This window comes from Chiloscyllium plagiosum, unplaced genomic scaffold, assembly GCF_037043375.1.
Source record: "Chiloscyllium plagiosum isolate Xiang-an unplaced genomic scaffold, Cpla_swu_hap1 HiC_scaffold_23, whole genome shotgun sequence".
NCBI classification, from domain to species: Eukaryota; Metazoa; Chordata; class Chondrichthyes; order Orectolobiformes; family Hemiscylliidae; genus Chiloscyllium; species Chiloscyllium plagiosum.
The window spans coordinates 43,700-64,688 of record NW_028270161.1 but is presented as its reverse complement, the minus strand read 5'-3'; the positions used below and the strand labels follow the sequence as shown (position 1 = coordinate 64,688).

The following is a 20,989-nucleotide window of genomic DNA, read 5'->3' as shown; positions in this document are numbered from 1 at the left end:
GGAAGGTGACCAAACAGGTGGATGAAGGTAAAGTGACTGATGTGGTGTAAGTGAACTTCAGTAAGGTGTTTGATAAATTTTCCCATGGTAGGCTATTGTACAAAATACAGAGGCATTGGATTGAGGGTGATTTCATGGTTTGGATCAGAAATTGGCTAGCTGAAAGAAGACAGAGGGTGTTGGTTGATGGGAAACATTCATCATGGAATTCAGTTACTCATGGTGTACCGCAAGCATTTATTTTCAGGCCACTGCTGTTTGTCATTTTTATAAATGACCTAGATGAGGGCATAGAAGGATGGGTTAGTAAATCTGCGGATGACACTAAGGTCGGTGGAGTTGTGGATAGTGCTGAAGGAGAATGCTGCAGGTTACAGAGGGACATAGATAAGCTGCAGAGCTGGGCTGAGAGGTGGCAAATAGAGTTTAATGTGGAAAATGGAAGGTGATTCACTTTGGAAGGAGAAACAGGAATAAACAGTACTGGGTGAATGGCAAAATTCTTGGTAGTGTTGATGAACAGAGAGATCTTGATATCAATGTACATAGATCCTTGATAGTTGCCACCCAGGTTGACAGGGTTGTTAAGAAGGCATACAATGTTTTAGCTTTTATTAATAGAGGGATCGAGTTCCGGAACCATGAGGTTATGCTACACCTGTACAAAACTCTGGTGTGGTCGCAATTGGAGTTTTGTGTTCAGTTCTGGTCACCACATTATAAGAAGGATGTGGAAGCTTTTGAAAGGGTTCAAAGGAGATTTACGAGGATGTTGCTTGGTATGGAGGGAAGGTCTTATGAAGAAAGGCTGAGGGACTTGAGGCTGTTTTCGTTAGAGAGAAGAAGGTTGAGAGCTGATTTAATTGAGACATATAAGATAATCAGAGGGTGAGATAGGGTGGACAAGGAGAGCCTTTTTCCTCAGATGGTGATGGCTAACATGAGGGGACATAGCTTTAAATTGAAGGGTGATAGATATAGGACAGATGTCAAAGGTAGTTTCTTTACTCAAAGTAGGAGGGGAGTGGGATACACTGCCTGCAGCAATAGTAGACTCGCCAACTTTAAGAGCATTTAAATGGTCATTGGATATACATATGGATGAAAATGGAATAGTGTGGAATAGATGGGCTTCAGATTGGTTCCACAGGTTAGCACAACACCGAGAGCTGAAGGGCCTGTACTGCGCTGTAATGTTCTATATTTTGGGTTTTCTCACTGGGCATCTGTGATCAGTGGTATTCCACAAGGATCAGTGCTGGGACCATAGCTATTTGTAATATATTTATACAAATGATTTGAATAAAAATGTATGTGATCTAATTAGTAAGTTTGTGGACAACATGCAAATTGGTAGTGTTGTGGGTAGGAAGATTGTCAAAGGATACAGCAGAATGTAGATAATTTGGGAAGTTGGATGGAGCACTGATGTAAAGAAGGATCTTGAGGTACAAGTCCATAGCTCCATGAATGTGTCAACACAAGTGGAAAAGAGGGTAAAGAAAGCATTTGGCATGCTTGCCTTCACTGGTTGGTATAGTGAGTGTAAAAGTTGGCAATCATGTTGCAGTTGTATAAAACTTTAATTCGGCTACATTTGAAATATTGGGTACAGTTCTTGATTGCCACACCATAGAAAGAATGTCAAGGCTTTGGAAAAGGTGCAAAAAATGTTTACTGGGATGTTGCTTGGATTGGAGTGTGTTAGTTATAAGGAGAGGTTGGACAAACTTGGATTGTTTTGAATAGAGCATCGTAGGCTGAGTAGCGACCTGATAGATGTACATCGATTATGAGAGACATGTAGATGGTGGATAGTCAGTCTTTTTCTCCCATGGTGAACATATCAAATAGGTTTAAAGTGAGGGGGGAGAAGTTTAAAAGAGATGTGTGAGACAATTTTTACACAGGCTTGGTGTCCCTATGCTGTACTGTTCTATGTTCTGTTCCACTATATTCCTGACTTTTGCCCTTGTAAATGGTGAACACATTTTGAGGAGTCAGCAGGTGAGTTAATTGCCACAGAACTCCTAGCTTTCTGACCAGCTCTTTTCTAGCCCAGTTCAACATTTGGTCAAAGGTAACCCCTGGTTCAGTGAAGAGCACACAAGGCCAAACCTGAGCAGCGTCAAGCGTAACTAAAAAATGTCAACCTTGTTAAGCTACAGCACTGGACTACTATCATGTTGAACAGCACAAGAATATAGCAACAGGAGTAGGACATTCAGCTCCTTGAGCCTGTTCCACCATTCAGTGAGATTATGGATGATATATGGCTTAACTCCTTTTACCTGCATTTGGCCCGTATCCCTTAATACTTTGCTTAACAAAAATCCATCTCAGATGTAAAGTTAACAATTAAATGAGCATCCACTGCCATTTGTGGAAGGGAGTTCCAATCCTCTCCTACTCTGTGTGTAGAAGGGCATCCTATCATCTATGCAGTCTGGACCTAATTCTCAGACTATGCCCTAGTTCTGGAATCCCCAAGCAGTAGATGGAATCCCTATCTTTTCCCATTAATGCCTTGAAAACTTTGTCAGATCACATAGTTTTCTAAATTCTATAGGTCTTATTTGTATAATCTCTCCTCAAAACTTAAGCCTGAAGTCCAGGTGTCATTCTTGTAAACCTGCATTGCACTCCCTCCAAGACCAATATATCCTTCCTAAGGTGTGGTGCCCAGTTCTGGTCTCAGTACTCCAAGTGAGGTCTAACCAGAGTTTTTGTATAACTTGTGCATCCTTTTACTCCAACTCACTAGTTATAAAGGCCAGCATTCCATTCTGATGAAGAATTGCTGGTCACAAAATGTTAACTCTGCTTTCTTCCCACAGATGTTGCCAGACCTGCTGAGTCTCTCCAGCAATTTCAGTCTTTGTTCTAGCATACCATTAACTTTCTTTATTATTTTCTGCACCTATTGGTGACTTTGTAAAAATCTGTGCATCTAAACCCCCCTAGGTCTCTTTGGACATCCATTGTATTTAACTTCATACCATCCAGAAAGTACCCTGATCTATCTTTTCCCAATCTAAAATGAATAACCTCACATTGTTTGCAATCTTCCCAAGATTCTGAAAAGTTCACAGTAGATTGGACAAATTTAACACTTCTATTCAAAAAATAAGGGAGACAGAAGAAGGAAATTATATTTTACTATTAACTGTGTCTTTTTCATATTATTATTGTTTCCTTAGGCAATTACCTTAAACCTCCATCTCTGTTTCTCATAGACATTTACAGCACAGAAGAAGGCCATTCAGCCCATTGTGCCTGCACTGGTCAATAAATATCTGATTACTGTAATTCCCTTTCCTAGTTTTTGGCCCATAGCCCTGGAGGCTGTGGAAGTGCAAGCGAATATGTAAATACTACTTGAATGTTACAAGTATTTCTGACTCAATGACCCTCTGAGAGTCCGGACTCCCAACAACCTCTAAGTGAAAAAAAAATCTTAACTCTTCCCTTAGTCTTCTACCTCTTGCCTTAAACCGATGTTCAATTTATCCACCAATGGGAACAATCACTCTCTATCTATTCCGTCCAGACCCCTTATGATTTTGAACACTTCAATTAAATCTCCTTTCAATCTTCTCTTTTTCAAGAAGGACAGAACAAACTTTTCCTAAATCAAAGATTTTTCCCTAGAATTATTCTTACAGTCTCTTTCTGCACCCACTTCCCCATCCCCCCCACCCCCACCCCAAAAAGCCTTAACATTAAGTTGATTCTTGGGATGTAAATATTGTCTTGTGAGGAAAGGTGGAAAAGGCTGGGCTAATGCTCACTGTTGTTAACAGCAATAGGAAATGATACTATTGAAATATATCAGATCCTGAGGGCTCACAGACCTGTACTTCACACCAATTTACTCTTTCCTTTCTTTCTTAAATAGAAGCATTGCTTTTGCTACTTTCCACTCGACATGAACTGTTCCAGAATCTATAAGCTTTTAAAAGATGGTCATTAATTCATCTATAACCTCTGTATCCACATCTTTCAACACTCTGGGATGTAACCCTAATGTAAGTGGAGGGACCTAACAAACTTTAGTTCTACTAAAATAGAACCAAAACACTGCAAATTCTTGAGATCCGAAATAAAAACAGAAATTGCTGGAGAAACTCAGCACATCTGGAGATAGGATATTTTAATGTTATTCACAAGTTTATTTTAATATTTTATTTTCTCTTTCTATCACTTTCTTGGTCATCCTTTGTTGAATTCTGAAATGCTCTGGATCCTGAGGCTGACCACATTATAATCCTCTTAGAAAGTGGGAATATTCACTGATGATTGCACAATGTTAAACACCATTTATGACTCTGCAGATACTGAAGCAGTCCATGTCCATATACAGCAAGACCTGGACAATAACCATGTGTGCAGCATCATATGTGCAGGTAACATTTGCATCACTCAAGTGCCAAACATTGACCATCCCTAACAAGAATGAATCTAATCATCACCCTTTGACATTCAATGTCATTACCATCATTGAATCCCCCACTGCAATATCTTGGGGGTTACCTTCTGACCAGAAAATGAACATCAGCAGCCATTAATAATGTAGTTACAAGGTTAAAGGTTGGTAACTCACCTGCCAACTTCCTGTAGCCTATCCACCATCTACAATTCGGAATACAGGCATGCGATAGAATATTTCCCATTTGCTTGGATGAGGGCAGCTCAACAACTGTCAAGATGATTGACACCATTCAGGCCAAAACTGCCTGTTTTAATGTCCACCCAATCTATCATTTTCATCATTTACATCCTCTATCAGAGATACACTGTGACAGTCGTGTGTACTATCTATAAGATGTATTGCAATAATTCACCAAGACTCCTTCAGCACCACTTTCCAAACCAGTGACTTCAATCACCGAGAAGGAGAAGGGCAAAAGATGCATAGCACCACCACCTGCAAGTACCCCTCTAAGCCACAGCTCAACCGAACTTTGTTCACTGTTTCTGTTCACTGTCAAAATCCTGGAACCTTTTTCCTCAACAGCATGATGGGTGTGCCTACATCCCAAGCACTGCAGGACTTCAAGAAAGCAGCTAATCACCATCTTCTAAAGAGAAATTAGCAATAGACAATAAATGCTAATCAAGCCACTGATGACCACATCCCATGAATGAATTACAAAGAAACACCTTGATAGATGAATATCTAATTTCCTGACGTATACCATGTGAAACATTATCACTATTCTTTGGTGACGTAAATACAATCCTCCCAGTCTTTGCCACTTGCTGATTCTTTGCTCCACCTAAATAAATTTGACATCTTGATCTTCTGAAACAGGATCTTCTCCTTTTCTAATGCACTAATCAATTTTCTCCTGTTCTTGCTTTTCAATAGGGGTAAAATGAGCCAGGATACTGATCTCACAATGAAAGGTGAAAAGCACAAAGTATCGGACCAGTTGAAGCAGCAGGGACTTGGCTTGGCAGAGACTGATGGTAAGATGCAATGAGAATACAGAGATAATGGTGTCCAGAGTTGTGTGTACTAAACAATCAAGAGGGACTACTGAAGGCATGGATGCCAAGTGGTGTGATGAGCAAATCAAATTTGAATGAAAATTATATTTTTATCTCTTTGTGTTTTCCTAGCCAAAGGCATTTCAGAAGCAATAAATTAATAATGTAGCTTTCCTTACTTTGGGACAAGACAAAGACTTGTCCTAAAACATTGTCATCTGCCAATTGTCTCACAATACTGGATAATTTAATCTGAACAAAAATACTGTACCTCAGGGCTGACAACTCTCAAAAAAGGTTGAGTGTGTGAAAAATATGTTTAGGAAAATGCTTACATATTCTGTGGAAAATATAGGTGAGAGCCCATGGTGTGCAAAGGGCACCCATGGGTCAGCATGAAACGTATTTTGCTGACCGATCAGCAAATCTATTATCAATATTTTCTCTCTGCTGATGAAATAGAGGCATATCATGTTCCAGCAAATGATGCAAGTCAGAGTGAATTCAGCTGCATTGTATGTTAAGAGATGAAGGCAAGTTTGAATGGCTTTTAATGCTAAGAGTGTAATCAATAAGACTGATAAGTTAAAGGTGTGGGTTGACACATGGAAGTATGCGGAGAAAGTGAGGTCTGCAGATGCTGGAGATCAGAGCTGGAAGTGTGTTGCTGGAAAAGCACAGCAGGTCAGGCAGCATCCAGGGAACAGGAGAATCGACGTTTCGGGCATAAGCCCTTCTTCAGGAAGTATGCGTCAATAAAATGTGGAGCTGGAAAGAGCACAGCAGGTCATGCAGAATGAAGGGAGCAAGGGAGTCGATGTTTCAGGTTGGAACCTTTCATCAGGACTGGGAGGGGAGAAGGGGGCTGAAAAATAAATAGAAGTAGGGGTTCGGACTGAGGGAAAGATCAGTGAGATGGAGATAAATGGATGCAGGTGTGAGGTGGAAAGACTGGAGCAGATAGGTGAGGATGAGAATGGACAAGTTAGGAGGCCAAGAGGGTGGGGCGAAGAGAGAGGGCTAGATTTGGGCTGAGGTGGGGAATGGGGAAATTTGGAAGCCAATGAATTCTATTTTAAAGCTGTATAGTTGTCCCAAGGCAGAGGTTGAGGTGTTCTTCCTCCAGTTTACGTGTGGCATTATTTTGACAGTGGAGAAAGCCCAGAATGGACATGTCATCAAGGGAATGAGAGGGGAGTTGAAATGGCTGGCAACCAGAAGGTGGGGTTGATTGGAGCACTTGGACCAAAGAGAGAGTCCCTGAATTGGTCCCCGAGTTTGCACTCGGTCAGTCCGAAGTACAGGACGTCACATCGAGAGCAATGGATGCAATAAATCAGGTTAGAGGAAATATAGGTGAATCTCTGCCAGACTTGGAATGATTCTTTGGGGCTTTGGCAGTGGTGAGGGGGGTAGGGCAAGTTTTGCACCTCCTGCAGCTGTACGGAAAGGTGCCAGATCTGGAGAAAAGGTTGGTAGGGAGTGTGGACCTAACGATGGAGTCATGGAGAGAACATTCCCTGCAGAAAGCCGATAGGACGATAGGAGTCAGGAAGGGAATATCATTTTGGTGGTGGGGTCAGACTGCAAGTGGCAGAAATGGCAGATGATAATGTGTTGGACTTGGAGATTATTGGGGTGAAATGTGAGGCTCGGGGGGACTCTATATTTGTTGTGGTTGTGGCAGTTTGGTTTGAGGGCAGTGGTGTGGGAAATTGAGGAGATGCAGTTGAGGACATTGTTGATCACATGGGAGGGGAAATTACGGTCCTTGAGGTAGGATGACATTTGGGATGTCCTGGAGTGGAATCACTCATCCTGGGAGCAGAAACAGCAAAGGCGGAAGAATTGGGAGGATGGGATTCATTTTTGCAGGAGTGGGGGGGTTGGAAGAAGGTGTAGTTAAGGTAGCTGTGGGGGTTAGTGAGTTTGAAATAGATGTCAGTGCTGATTCAATTGCGCAGATGAGGATGGAGAGGTCCAGGAAGGGGAGGGAGGTGTCAGAGATGATCCAAGTGAACTTGAGGTCAGAGTGGAAGGTATGGATGAAGTAGATGAACTGCAGAGAACTCCTTGTGGGAGGGTGAGGTGGTGTGGATGCAGTCATCGAAGTAGCAGAGGGAAAGGTAGGAGATGGTGTCAGTGTATCTGTGGAAGAGGCACCGTTCCACATGTCCTACAAAGAGGCTGGTTTGTAGAAAGTGGGAGTAAAAGGGAAAGTAAAGAGTAGCAGCTATGGGTACTCACATGAGTCCAAGCCATGTCAGCCTCTTCATAGGATAAGTAGAACGGTGCCTCTTCCGCAGCTACACATGACACCATCTCCCACCTTTGCCTCCGCTACAACGATGACTCTATCTGCTCTGCCTCATGCTCCCACAAGGAACTTGAAAGTTCATCTACTTCACCCACACCCTCCACCCTGAACTCAAATTCACCTGGACCACCACTGATACTTTCCTCCCCTTCCTCGACCTCTCTGTCTCCATGTCTGGCAACCGACTTAACACTGACATCTGTTTGAAACCCACTAATTCTCACAGTTACCTCAGTTTGCCATTACAAAAGAGAAAGTGCTAGAAAAGCTAAAAGGTCTTAAAATTGATAAATCTCCTGGCCCTGATGGGTTACATCCTAGAGTTCTGAGGGAGGTGGCTGAGGAAATAGCGGAGGAATTGGTTGAGATCTTTCGAAAATCACTGGAGTCAGGGAAAGTCCCGGATGATTGGAAGATTGCTGTTGTAACCCCCTTGTTCAAGAAAGGATCAAGGCAAAAGGTGGAAAATTATAAGCCAATTAGCCTAACCTCGGTTGTTGGTAAAATTCTAGAATCCATCATTAAGGATGAGGTTTCCAAATTCTTGGAAGAGCAGGGTCGGATTAGAACAAGTCAACATGGATTTTGTAAGGGGAGGTCGTGCCTGACAAACCTGTTGGAGTTCTTTGAAGAGATGACAAGTAGGTTAGACCGGGGAAACCTAGTGGATGTGGTCTACCTAGACTTCCAAAAGGCTTTTGATAAGGTGCCAGACGGGAGGCTGCTGAGCAAGGTGAGGGCCCATGGTGTTCAAGGTGAGCTACTGGTATGGATTGAGGATTGACTGTCTGACAGAAGGCAGAGAGTTGGGATAAAAGGTTCTTTTTCGGAATGGCAGCCGGTGACAAGCGGTGTCCCGCAGGGTTCAGTGTTGGGGCCGCAGCTGTTCACATTATATATTAATGATCTGGATGAAGGGACTGGGGGCATTCTAGCTAAGTTTGCCGATGATACAAAGTTAGGTGGACAGGCAGATAGTACTGAGGAAGTGGGGAGGCTGCAGAGGATCTAGACAGTTTGGAGGAGTGGTCCAGGAAATGGCTGATGGAATTCAATGTGAGCAAATGCGAGGTCTTGCACTTTGGAAAAAAGAATAGAAGCATGGATTACTTTCTAAATGGTGAGAAAATTCATAAAACCAAAGTACAGAGGGATCTGGGAGTGCTAGTTGAGGATTCTCTAAAGGTAAACATGCAAGTTGAGTCCGTGATTAAGAAAGCGAATGCAATGTTGTCAATTATCTCAAGAGGGTTGGAATATAAAAGCACTGATGTGCTACTGAGACTTTATAAAGCTCTGGTTAGGCCCCATTTGGAGTACTGTGTCCAGGTTTGGTCCCCACACCTCAGAAAGGACATACTGGCACTGGAGCATGTCCAGCGGAGATTCACATGGATGATCCCTGGAATGGTTGGTCTAACATATGAGGAACGGCTGAGGATCCTGGGATTATATTCATTGGAGTTTAGAAGATTAAGGGGAGATCTAATAGAAACTTACAAGATAATACATGGCTTGGAGAGGGTGGACGCTAGGAAATTGTTTCCGTTAGGTGAGGAGACTAGGACCCGTGGACACAGTCTTAGAATTAGAGGGGGTAAATTCAGAACAGAAATGCGGGAGACATTTCTTCAGCCAGAGAGTGGTGGGCCTGTGGAATTCATTGCCACAGAGTGCAGTGGAGGCAGGGACGCTAAATGTCTTCAAGGCAGAAATTGATAAATTCTTGATGTCACAAGGAATTAAGGGCTACGGGGAGAATGCGGGTAAGTGGAGTTGAAATGCCCATCAGCCATGATTGAATGGTGGAATGTACTCGATGGGCCGAATGGCCTTTCTTCCGCTCCTATGTCTTATGGTCTTATGGTCTTAACTACATCTCCTCCCACCCGCAACCTTGTAAAAATGCAATCCCCTATTCCCAATTCCTCCACCTCTACCGCATCTGTTCCCAGGATGAGGGATTGCACTTCAGAAAATCCCAGATATCCTCTGACTTCAAGAACTGTAACTTCCCCTCCCCTGTGATCAACAATGCCCTCAACCACATCTCCTCCATTTCCCACACATCTGCTCTCAAATCCCCCCACCCACCCTAACCATGACAAGGATAGAGTCCCTCGGTCCTCACATTCCACTCCAATAATCTTCAAATCCAACACATCTTCCTCTGCCATTTCTGCCACTTGCAGTCTGACCCCACCACCAAAATGATATTTTCTTCCGCCTCCCTATCCACCTTTCTGCAAGGAACATTCCCTCCACAAGTCCCTCGTTACGTCCCCAGACCCCACCAACCTAAAAATCCTAAGATATTTTATAAATACATTGAAGGGAAGAGGTTAATGAGGGAAAGAGTCAGGACCATTAGAGGCCAAGAGTCAGGACCATTAGAGGCAACCTAAGTGTGAAGCTGCAGCATATTGGAAGGGTGTTGAATGAATTATTTTCTTTGGTCTGCACTCTGGTAAAGAAGAACGTAGGTACAGAATTCGGAAAAAGGGACTGTGAGGAACTTGCACAATTTAACATAGGAAATGGCAAGTATTGGAAACTTTGTCAGGCTGATATCCGGCTGGATAAATTGCTTCCCATGCTGCAATGGGAAGTAGGGCAGTAAATTACAAGAGTTCTGACGTAAACTTTTAATTCCTCTCTGGCTATGGAGGAAATGCCAGAGGACTGGAAGATGCTAATGCGGTATCCTTCCCTAAAGGGCATGAGTGAACCAGGTAGGTTTTTCCTAAGAATCGACGTATGATTCATAGTTGTCATTAGAGTTGTAATTCCAGATTTTCATTGAATTCAAATTTCACCATCTGCCATGATGAGATTTGAATTTAGGTCCCCAGAACATTATCTAGTTCTCTAGATTAACAGTCCAGTGATAATACTGCTCTGTTTCCTTTCTTGAAGACCAAAGCAATGGCAGCTTTCCTGAGATCGGCAGGGATATCTTCTTTATCCAAGATTTGCAGGAATAGTTGATGGAGATGAAGAGTAAGCTCTGCTCTTCCAAGTGTTAAAATCTCTACTGGAATCCTGTATATTCCTATGACTTTTCCATTCTTCACATGACTAATGGAGGCTTCAGTTTCTGTCACACTAGATGCGTGTCCAAGATCATCTTTGATGGGCAGTTGGAGGATTTCCTCAAGCACATCTCATTGCCAGTTATATTGTGGTTTCGGAGTTGTTTTAAGTGTTCCCTTCATCGGAAGCTGATGTTTTCTCTGTTGCTCAGAAATATCCTTACTCTGCACCTGTTTGATATCATGGTGTTGGGTTAAATATTGCCTTAGTAGCACAGAAGAAGTCCCAGATGTTGACCTTGTCGGCAAGACGTTTCTGCTGTTTAGTTTTTTCAGTCCACCATGGTTCTTGATTTGCCTTGGTCTTCCTTGTAATTCAATCTTTGCTGTTTAATGAGTTCTCCTCTTTGCCTCACTGTTGATGTTGTTTTGTCTGGCATAGAGAGCTTTCCTCCTTGTTGATGAGGTCTTGGATGATGTAGTCATTCTCATCAAACCAGTCGTGGTGTTTCTTGGTCTTATAGCTGATGGTTTCTTCACAGCATGAGATGATGGCTGTCTTCAGCTCTTTCCAGATTTCTTTCACTCCATTAATATGAACTCTTCGGGGATTTTGGTGAAGATATTGTTGGAAGAATATAAGAACTAGGAGCAGAAGTAGGCCATCTGGCCCTTCGAGCCTGCTCTGCCATTCAATAAGATCATAGCTGATCTTTTCGTGGACTCAGCTTCACTTACCCATGCTCTGACTGTATCCCTTAATTCCTTTATTGTTCAAAAAAAACTATCTTAGCTTTAAAAACATTTACTGAAGTAGCATCAGCTACTTCACTGGGCAAGGAATTCCATAGGTGAAAGTGAGGAGATCAGAGTCGTAGAGTGTGATGCTGGAAAAACACAACCGGTCAGGCAGCATCTGAGATGCAGGAGAATCAACATTTCAAGCATAAGTCCTTCATCAGTAATGAGGCTTGGAGAGGTGGAGAACTTCTTCAAGGCAGGTATCCTTGGAAGAGGCTTCACAGTAAGGTTATAATCAACCAGTAGAAAGTGAGGACTGCAGATGCTGGAGATCAGAGTGGTAGAGTGTGGTGCTGGAAAAGCATAGCCAGTCAGGAAGCATATGAGGATCAAGAAAATCGACCTTTTGAGCATAAGCCCTTCATCAGGAATGAGGCATAGGGAATTCCACAGATTTACAATCGGCTGGGTGAAGAAGTTCCTTCTCAATTCAGTCCTAAATTTACTCCCCCTAATTTTAAGGCTATGCCTTCTTGTCCGAGTTTCATCCGTCAGTGGAAACATCCTCTCTACTTCTACCTTATCTATTCCCTTCGTAATTCTATATGTTTCTATAAAATTCCCCTCATTCTTCTGAGTTCAAATGAATATAATCCCAGTCTACTCAGTCTCTCCTCATAAACTAACCCCCTCAACTCCGGAATCAACCTAGTGAGCCTCCTCTGCACCCCCTCCAGTGCCTGTACATCATTTCTCAAGTAAGGAGACCAAAACTGCACACAGTACTCCAGGTGTGGCCTCATCAGCACTTTGCACAACTGTAACATAATGTCTCTGCTTTTAAACTCAACCCCTTTAGCAATGAAGGACGAAATTCCATTTGCCTTCCTAATTACTTGTTATACTTTCAGACCAACCCTCTGTGACTCATGCACAAGGGCACCCAGGTCCCTCTGAATAGCAGCATGCTGCAACTTTTTACCTTTCAAGTAATAATCCTTTTTACTGTTACTCCTACCAAAATGGATGACTTCACATTTATTAACATTTTATTCCATCTTCCAGACCTTTGCCTACTCACATAAAGTATCTATATTCCTCTGCAAAGTCATAGAGTCATAGAGATGTACAGCATGGAAACAGACACTTCGGTCCAACTCATCCATGCAGACCAGATATCCCAACCCAATCTAGTCCCACCTGCCAGCACCTGGCCCACATCCCTCCAAACCCTTCCTATTCATATACCCATCCAGATGCCTTTTAAATATTGCAATTGTGCTAGTCTCTACCACTTCATCTGGCATCTCATTCCACTCTGCGCACTTTGCTCTGCCACTCATCTTAGCATCTTCTGCAAACTTTGCCACACTACACGTGGTCCCCAACTCCAAATCATCTATATAAGTTGTGAATAACTGCAGTCCCAACACTGATCCAGCATCTGCAGTCCTCACTTTCTCCTAATCCCTGAGGCACAACACTAGTTACTGATTACCAACCAGAATAGCACTCATTTATCCATGCTGTTTGATGAATTTGCACATTATCCCCATGTCTGCATGGGTTTCCAGTGGGTGCTGTGGTTTTCTCCCATAGTTCAAAGATTTGTAGGTTAGATGGATTGACCATGCTAAATTGCCCATGGGTGTCCAAGAATGTGCAGGCTATATCGATTATGTTGGATTACAGGGATGAAGTAGGGGGAATAGATCAGGGTGGGATGCTCTTCAGAGGGTCAGTGTGGACTCCATGGGCTGAATAGCCTGCTTCCACACTGTAGGAACTCTATGATCAGCTCTCATTGATTGCCACAGGGCTTGTGTTGTGTGTATAGGGGCGGGGCAAGTAGTTGAATTCTTCAATACCTTGAGCAGAATATCTTTTAAAATAGGAATGCTGTTGCACATCAGTAAATGTATAGTCCCTGATGGAAGGTAGATCCAGTTCCAGTGACAAGGACACCTCAACAACTGGAGATCTACCAACTGCTGCAGGTCTTCATCAGTTGTTGATATTATACAAGCATCCACCATCTGCATCGCCATTGAGAACTTGTTTTGGATTGGGTGTTGCCTGGTTCCTCTCCTCTTCCTCCTGCTCTGCTACGAGTTGAGAACTTATGTCAGTGTCAGAGAAATTATTGGAGGAGATTCACAGGGACAGAATTTACTCACATTTGGAAAGCAAAGTCTTATTTGTGATAGGCAATATGGCGATGTGCGGGTGAGGTCGAATCTCACAAAATTGATTGTTTTTTGAGAAAGTAACAAAAATGATTTTTGAGGTCAGGGCAGTAGATATTATCTATGTGGACTTTAGCAAGCCCTTTGACAAGGTTCCTCATGGTAGGCTGATGCAATAACTGGAGTCATGTAGTATCCGTGGTGAACTTGTAAAATGGATTCAGAACTGGCTTAGAACAAAGAACAATGCAGCACACATGCAGGTCCTTCAGCCCTCCAAGCCTGTGCTGACCCATTTTTTCCTTCCATGCTAAAACTATCTTCACTTACAGGATCCGTATTCTTCTATTCTCTTTCTATTCATGTATTTGTCCAGGTGCTTCCTGAATGCTGCTATTGTGCTTCTTCAACCCCTTACACTGGCAGCAACCTTCCAGGCACTTATTACCCTTTGTGTGAAAAACCCATCTTGCATATCTTCTTTAAACTTCCCCCTAGCTCCTTGAACCTGTGTCCCTTAGTAATTGACCACTCCACCCTGGGAAAAAGACTTATGCTTTCCACTCTATCTATGTCATTCACAATCTTATAAACTTTTATCAGATCGCCCCTCAATTTCCTGCTTTCCAGTGAAAACAAACACAGTCCATCAAATCTTTTTTCATAGCTTAGTCATAGAAGACAGATAGTAGGAGTGGAAGGTTGCTTTTCACACTGGAGATCTGTGACCAGTGGTGTTCCACAGGGATCAGTGCTGGGACTCCAAGAGTTTATAATTTTTTAATATTCATTCATATGATGTGGGCACTGCTGGCTGACCAGCATTTATTGCCCATCTGTTGTTGCCTTTTAGAAGGTGGTGGTGAGCTGTCTTCTCGAACTGCTGCAGTCCACCTGCTGTGGTTTGGCCTACGATGCCATTAGAGAGGGAATTCTAGATTTAGACCCAGTGACAGTGAAGGAACAGTAATATGTTTCCAACTCGGAATGGTGAGTGGCTTGGAGGAAACTTGCAGGTGATGTTGTTCCCATGTATCTATTGCCCTTGTCCTTCTTGATGAAAATAGTCGTGGGTTTGGAAGGTGCTGCCTGAGGATCTTTAGTGAATTTCTGCAGTGCATCTTGTTTTAACACAGACTGCTGCTACTGAGGGTTGGTGGTGCCAATCAATCAGGCTGTTTTGTACTGGATGGTGTTAAACTTCTTGAGTCTCGTTGGAGTGACACCCATTCAAGCAAGTGGACAATATTCCATCACACTGATTTTTACCTTGTAGACGATGGATAGGTTTTGAAGAGTCAGGAGGTGTGTTACTCATTACATTATTCCTAGCCTCTAACTTACTCATATAGCTACCATGTTTATGTGGTGAGTCCAGTTGAGGTTTCGATCAATCATAACTCCCAGAATGTTGATAGTGGGGGGATTGAGTAACACCATTGAATGTCAAAGGGTCTTGGTTAGATTGCCTCCTATTGGAGATGGCCATTGTCTGGAATTTGTGTTGTACAAATGTTATTTGCCACTTGACAGCCCAGCCTGGATATTGTCCTGACCTTGTTGCATTTGGACATAGACTGCTTCAGTATCTGAGGAGTTGCAAATAGAGCAGAACATTGAAATGTCCCCACTACTGTACTGGGAAAGTCATTGATGAAGCAGCTGAAGATATTTCGGCTCAGACACAACCCTGAGGAACTCCTGCAGATATGTACTGGAGCTGAGATGACTGACCTCCAAAAACCATGACCATCATCCTGTGTGCCAGCTATGACTCCAAATAGTGGAGAGTTTGCCTCCTGATTTCCATTGATTCCAGTATTGCTAGAGCTCATTGATACCATGCTTGGTCAAATGCAGCCTTGATATCAAGGTCTGTCACTCTCACCTCACCTCTGGAGTTCAGCTCTTTTGTCATGTTTGAACAAAGGCTGTAATGATTGGTCTTGGCAGAACCCAAACTGGGCGTCACTGAGCAGATTATTGCTGAGCAGGTGCTGCTTAAGAGTACTATTGGTGACACTTTCCATCACTTCACTAAAGCTCAAAAGTAGACTGATGGGGCAATGATTGGCCAGGTTGGATTAGTCCTGCTTTTTATGTGCAGGGTATACCTGGGCAATTTTCTACATTTGGAGGTACATGCCAGTCTTGCAACTGTTTTGGAACAGCTTCGCCAGAGGAGCAGCAAATTCTGGGGCACATACCTTCGGTACTATTGTCGGAATGTTGTCAGGGTCTATATCCTTTTCAGTATCAATTGCCTCCAACCATTTCTTGAGAGCACATGGAGTGAATTGAATTGGCTAATGACTGGTATCTGTAATACTGCGGACACTGGAGGACATCGAGATGGATCAGCTACTCGGCACTTCCAGCTGAAGATTGCTGTAAACGCTACAGCCTTATCTTTTGTACTGGCGTCTTCCATCTTGCAGATAGGGATATTTGTGGAGCTTCTTTCTCCAGTGAGTTGTTTAATTGTCCTCCACCATTCACAGCTGCATGTTGTAGGACTGCAGAGCTTAGATCTGATCCGTTGGTTATGGGCTTACTGAGCTCTGTCTATCACTTCCTGCTTATGCTGTTTGTAGCCTCACCAGGTTGACACCTCCTTTTTAGGTATGCTTGGTGCTGCACCTGACATGCCCTCCTGCACTCTCCATTGATCCCATGGCTTGATGGTAATGTTTGAATGGGGGATATGCTGGGCCATCAGGTTGCAGATTGTGATGGAGAGCAATTCTGCTGTTGTTGATGGCCCACAGTGCCTCATGGATGCCCAGTCTTGAGTTAAAAATCCCACACAACACAAGTTCATAGTCCAATAGGTTTATTTGGAAGTATTAGCTTTCGGAGCACTGCTCCTTCATCAAGTAGCTGTGGGGCAGGATCATAAAACACAAAATTCATAGCAAAAGATCACAGTGTCATGCATGCAACTGATACAATATATTGAACAAACCTAGATTGCTGTTAAGTCTTTCATCTTTCAGAATGGGTTGCAGGTTTTGGTTTATAATATATAAATCCCAGAACGTCTTTCAAATCACATTCTCGAGATAACTTAAAGTTTTATTTAAAAAAAAAGGTGACATCTCAGCTCAGAAATGCATTAAAGGTGTGAGGTTAGAGTCTGTCTGTATCCCAATCTTGAGTCAGACTGGTTCTACTTCCAAAGTGGGAATTTATAAAATGCTACATGGATTGACTGCCTGCATTGACTGCCTACAGATTGTGTCCTTTTTGAACAAAATAGAATGTACCTGCCTTCCGAAGATACACAAAGGCAACACACCTGATCAACCCATAGTGTGAGATAATGGAACCCTGTGTGAGAACCTCTCTGACTATGTTGAGGGCATCTTGAAACCCATTGTACAGGGGACACCCAGCTTCAGTCGCGAGACTACAGGTTTCTTGCAGAAACTCAGCATCCATGGACTAGCCAAACCAGGAACATTCCTCATCACAATTGACGTTTCAGCACACTGCACTAGCATACCCTATGATGACGGCATTGCTACAACATCCTCAGTACTCAATACCAACAACTGCCGATCTCTGAGCACCATCCTACAACTCATTTGCTTCATCCTCGACCACAACGTTTTCACCTTTGACAGTCAGTTCTTCATCCAGACACTCAGAACAGCCATCGGGTCCAAATGTGCATCCCAATATACCAACATTTTCATGTACAAATTTGAACAAGACTTCTTTGCCGCACAGGACGTCCAGCCAGCACTATACACCAGATATATTGATGATATTTTCTTCCTTTGGACCCATGGCGAGGAGTCACTGAAACAACTACACAGTGATATGAATGCATTTCATCCAACCATCAGACTTACCAAGGATGACTGTTTAGTATCTGTCTCATTCTTAGACACACGTATCTCCATCCAAGTTGGACACCTCAGCACCTCACTCTACTGCAAGCCCATGGATAACCTCACAATGCTACACTTCTCTAGCTTCCACCCTGAACATATTAAAACAACAATCCCCTATGGACAAGCTCTACACCTACAGAGGATTTGTTCAGATGACAAGGAACACAACGGACACCTGAAGATGCTGAAGGACACCCTCGTAAGAACAAGATATGATGCTCAAATCATTGATTGCCAGTTCCAACGTGCCACAGCTAGAAACCGTAATGACCTCCTCAAGGAGACAGTGGTGCTGGAAGAGCACAGCAATTCAGGCAGCATCCGAGGACAGGCAAAATCGACGTTTCGGGCAAAAGCCCTTCATCAGGAATGAGGGCTTTTGCCCGAAACGTCGATTTTGCCTGTCCTCGGATGCTGCCTGAATTGCTGTGCTCTTCCAGCACCACTGATCCAGAATCTGGTTTCCAGCATCTGCAGTCATTGTTTTTACCTCCTCAAGGAGACAGACAAGGGCTGTGACCAATAGGGTATTTTTCTTGTTCACTAATTCCCAGGATTGGAGAAACTACACCATCTTCTTCGCAGCCTGCAACACATTATCAATAAAGATGAACACCTCACCAAGAACTTCCCAACGCCTCCACTTCTCTCCTTTAAACAACCGTCAAACCTTAAATGGACTATATTTTGCAGCAAACTGCCCAGCCTTCAGGACAACTGCAAGACGTGTAAGAGTGTCAACATGGATACTAACATTATCAGTGGGGACACCACCCACTATGTACATAGCAGGTACTCATGACTTGGCCAACATTGCCTATCTCATACGCTGCAGACAAGGATGCTCCAACGCATGGTACATTGGTGAGACCAAGCAGATGCTACGACAATGGATGAATGGACACCATGCAACAATCGCCAGACAGGAATGTTCCCTCGCAGTCGGGGAACACTTCAGCGGTCAAGGGCATTCGACCTCAGATCTTCAGGTGACCATCCTCCAAGGCAGACTTCAGGAAATGCAACAGCACAGAATGGCTGAGCAGGGGCTGATAGCCAAATTCGGTACCCATGAGGATGACCTCAACCAGGACCTTGGGTTCATGTCACACTACAGGTGACCCTACTACACATGTTCACACACACACACACACTCACACACGTACACATGCACACACCCTCTGACATACACTCACACTCACACAGACCCTTTCTCAAACACACGCTGTCTCTCAGACGCACAAACATATCCATCCCGAGAGGCACACACATGCAAACACACACTCTCACATGTCCTCACACTTATACACCACTCTCACATGTACGCACACACTCACTCACTCACTCACTCACTCACTCACTCACTCTCTCTCTCTCTCTCTCTCTCTCTCTCTCTCTCTCTCTCTCTCTCTCTCTCTCTCTCTCTCCCCCGCCTCTCTCTCTCTCTCTCTCCGCCAGATGTTGCAGGAATGAGTGTCGGGTTAGGGAAATGGTGTCCGCTGTGGACCTGTTATGTTAGTAGGCAAATTGCAGGGAACCAAGGCCGGTTGGAAGGTTAGAGTTGATGTGAGCCATGATCAGACTCTCGAAGCACTTCTTGATTATGGAGGTGCGAGCCACCGGGTGGTAGTCATTAAGATATGTTGCAAGGGAAGGGGGTAAATGGAGGACAGTTCAAAGTTTGTGCGAAGATTTGTAGCTCGGGTGCTCGTTGTTGTGGTTCTGTTTGCCGAGCTGGAAGTTTTTGTTGCAAACGTTTCGTCCCCTGGCTAGGCAACATCATCAGTGCTTGGGAGCCTCCTGCGAAGCGCTTCTTTGATGTTTCCTCCGGTGTTTATAGTGGTCTGTCCCTGCCGCTTCCGGTTGTCAGTTTCAGCTGTCCGCTGTAGTGGTTAGTATATTGGGTCCAGGTCGATGTGTTTGTTGATGGAGTTTGTGGATGAATGCCATGCCTCTAGGAATTCCCTGGCTGTTCTCTGTCTGGCTTGCCCCATGATAGTAGTGTTGTCCCAGTCGAATTCATGTTGCTTGTTGTCTGCGTGTGTGGATACTAAGGATAGCTGGTCGTGTCATTTCGTGGCTAGTTGATGTTCATGTATGCGGATTGCTAGCTGTCTTCCTGTTTGTCCTATATAGTGTTTAGTGCAGTCCTTGCATGGTATTTTGTACACTACATTCGTCTTGCTCATGTTGGGTATCGGGTCCTTCGTTCTGGTGAGTTGTTGTCTGAGCATGGCTGTTGGTTTATGTGCCGTTATGAGTCCTCGGGGTCTCAGTAGTCTGGCAGTCAGTTCTGAGATGCTCCTGATGTATGGTAGTGTGGCTAGTCCTTTTGGTTGTGGTATGTCCTCGTTCCATGGTCTTTCTCTTAGGCAACTGCTGATGAAGTTGCGCGGGTATCCGTTTTTGGCGAATACCTTGTATAGGTGTTCCTCTTCTTCTTTTTGCAGTCCTGGTGTACTGCAGTGTGTTGTGGCCCTTTTGAATAGTGTCCTGATGCAGCTTCGTTTGTGTGTGTTGGGGTGGTTACTTTCGTAATTTAGGACTTGGTCTGTGTGTGTGGCTTTCCTGTATACTCCTCTTGTAGTGAATTTTTGTAGTGGAGGACAGTGTTCATGGAATACAAAGTCTACTGTATTCACTGACAAAACAGTTGCTCTTTGTAGGTGAGACCAAACACAGAATGGATGTGTCATTTCAATTGACCATCTGGCTGTCATGTTAACATTTTGTCTAACATCTGCTGCAGTGTTCAAGCAATGCCCAATATCATCTCCAGGAACATGCTCTGCCCACACATTTTGCAGCCTTCAGAACTCATCACTGACTTCAACAACTTCATAGCACAAATACCTCCTATGTTAATACATGTTTTGATTACACCTCATTCTCCCTGATTAATCCAAGTGTGTGGTTTGCATATGTTTGCTCTCAGCACAGCTTACCCATTTTCTGCTATTAATACCAATTCTTCATCTATATCACTTCTCTACTACAATAGACTCCCTCTTTGCCATTAGCTCTCACCATCAGTTCCATTTGATAATTGCAACCAATTAAAACGTCTTCATTATTTTGTCTGTTTTTCTAATAATTAAGTGCCCGTAATTGAAATTTCATTAACTATTCAGAACATTTTATTTTGATACTCAGATGGAGTTATCATCATCCATAAGTATCACTGCTCATTTCTTCTTGGCTGGTGTTTGAGGTGGACAACAAGGACACCTACATCAGACACCTACTCATCGACTACAGCTCCACCTTCAATACCATGATTCTTCCCAGACTAATTCCAAAAATTCAAGACCTAGGTCTCAG

At 43.5% G+C, this 20,989-nt stretch overlaps 1 protein-coding gene across 10 annotated transcripts in view; it reads left to right on the top strand.

Annotated features, from left to right (window-relative positions):
* The window catches only part of LOC122561485 (protein piccolo), a 650,955-nt gene that overhangs the window by 594,289 nt on the left and 35,677 nt on the right, over positions 1–20,989 (top strand). For all 10 annotated transcript variants that reach the window (XR_015761043.1, XM_087999305.1, XM_087999304.1 and 7 more), the window contains one exon: positions 5,372–5,472. Coding sequence is in view for 9 of the 10 variants with exons in the window: in XM_087999305.1 (XP_087855431.1) it covers positions 5,372–5,472 (101 nt within the window). In the remaining variant the exon portion in view is untranslated. The remainder of the gene's footprint in view (positions 1–5,371; positions 5,473–20,989) is intronic.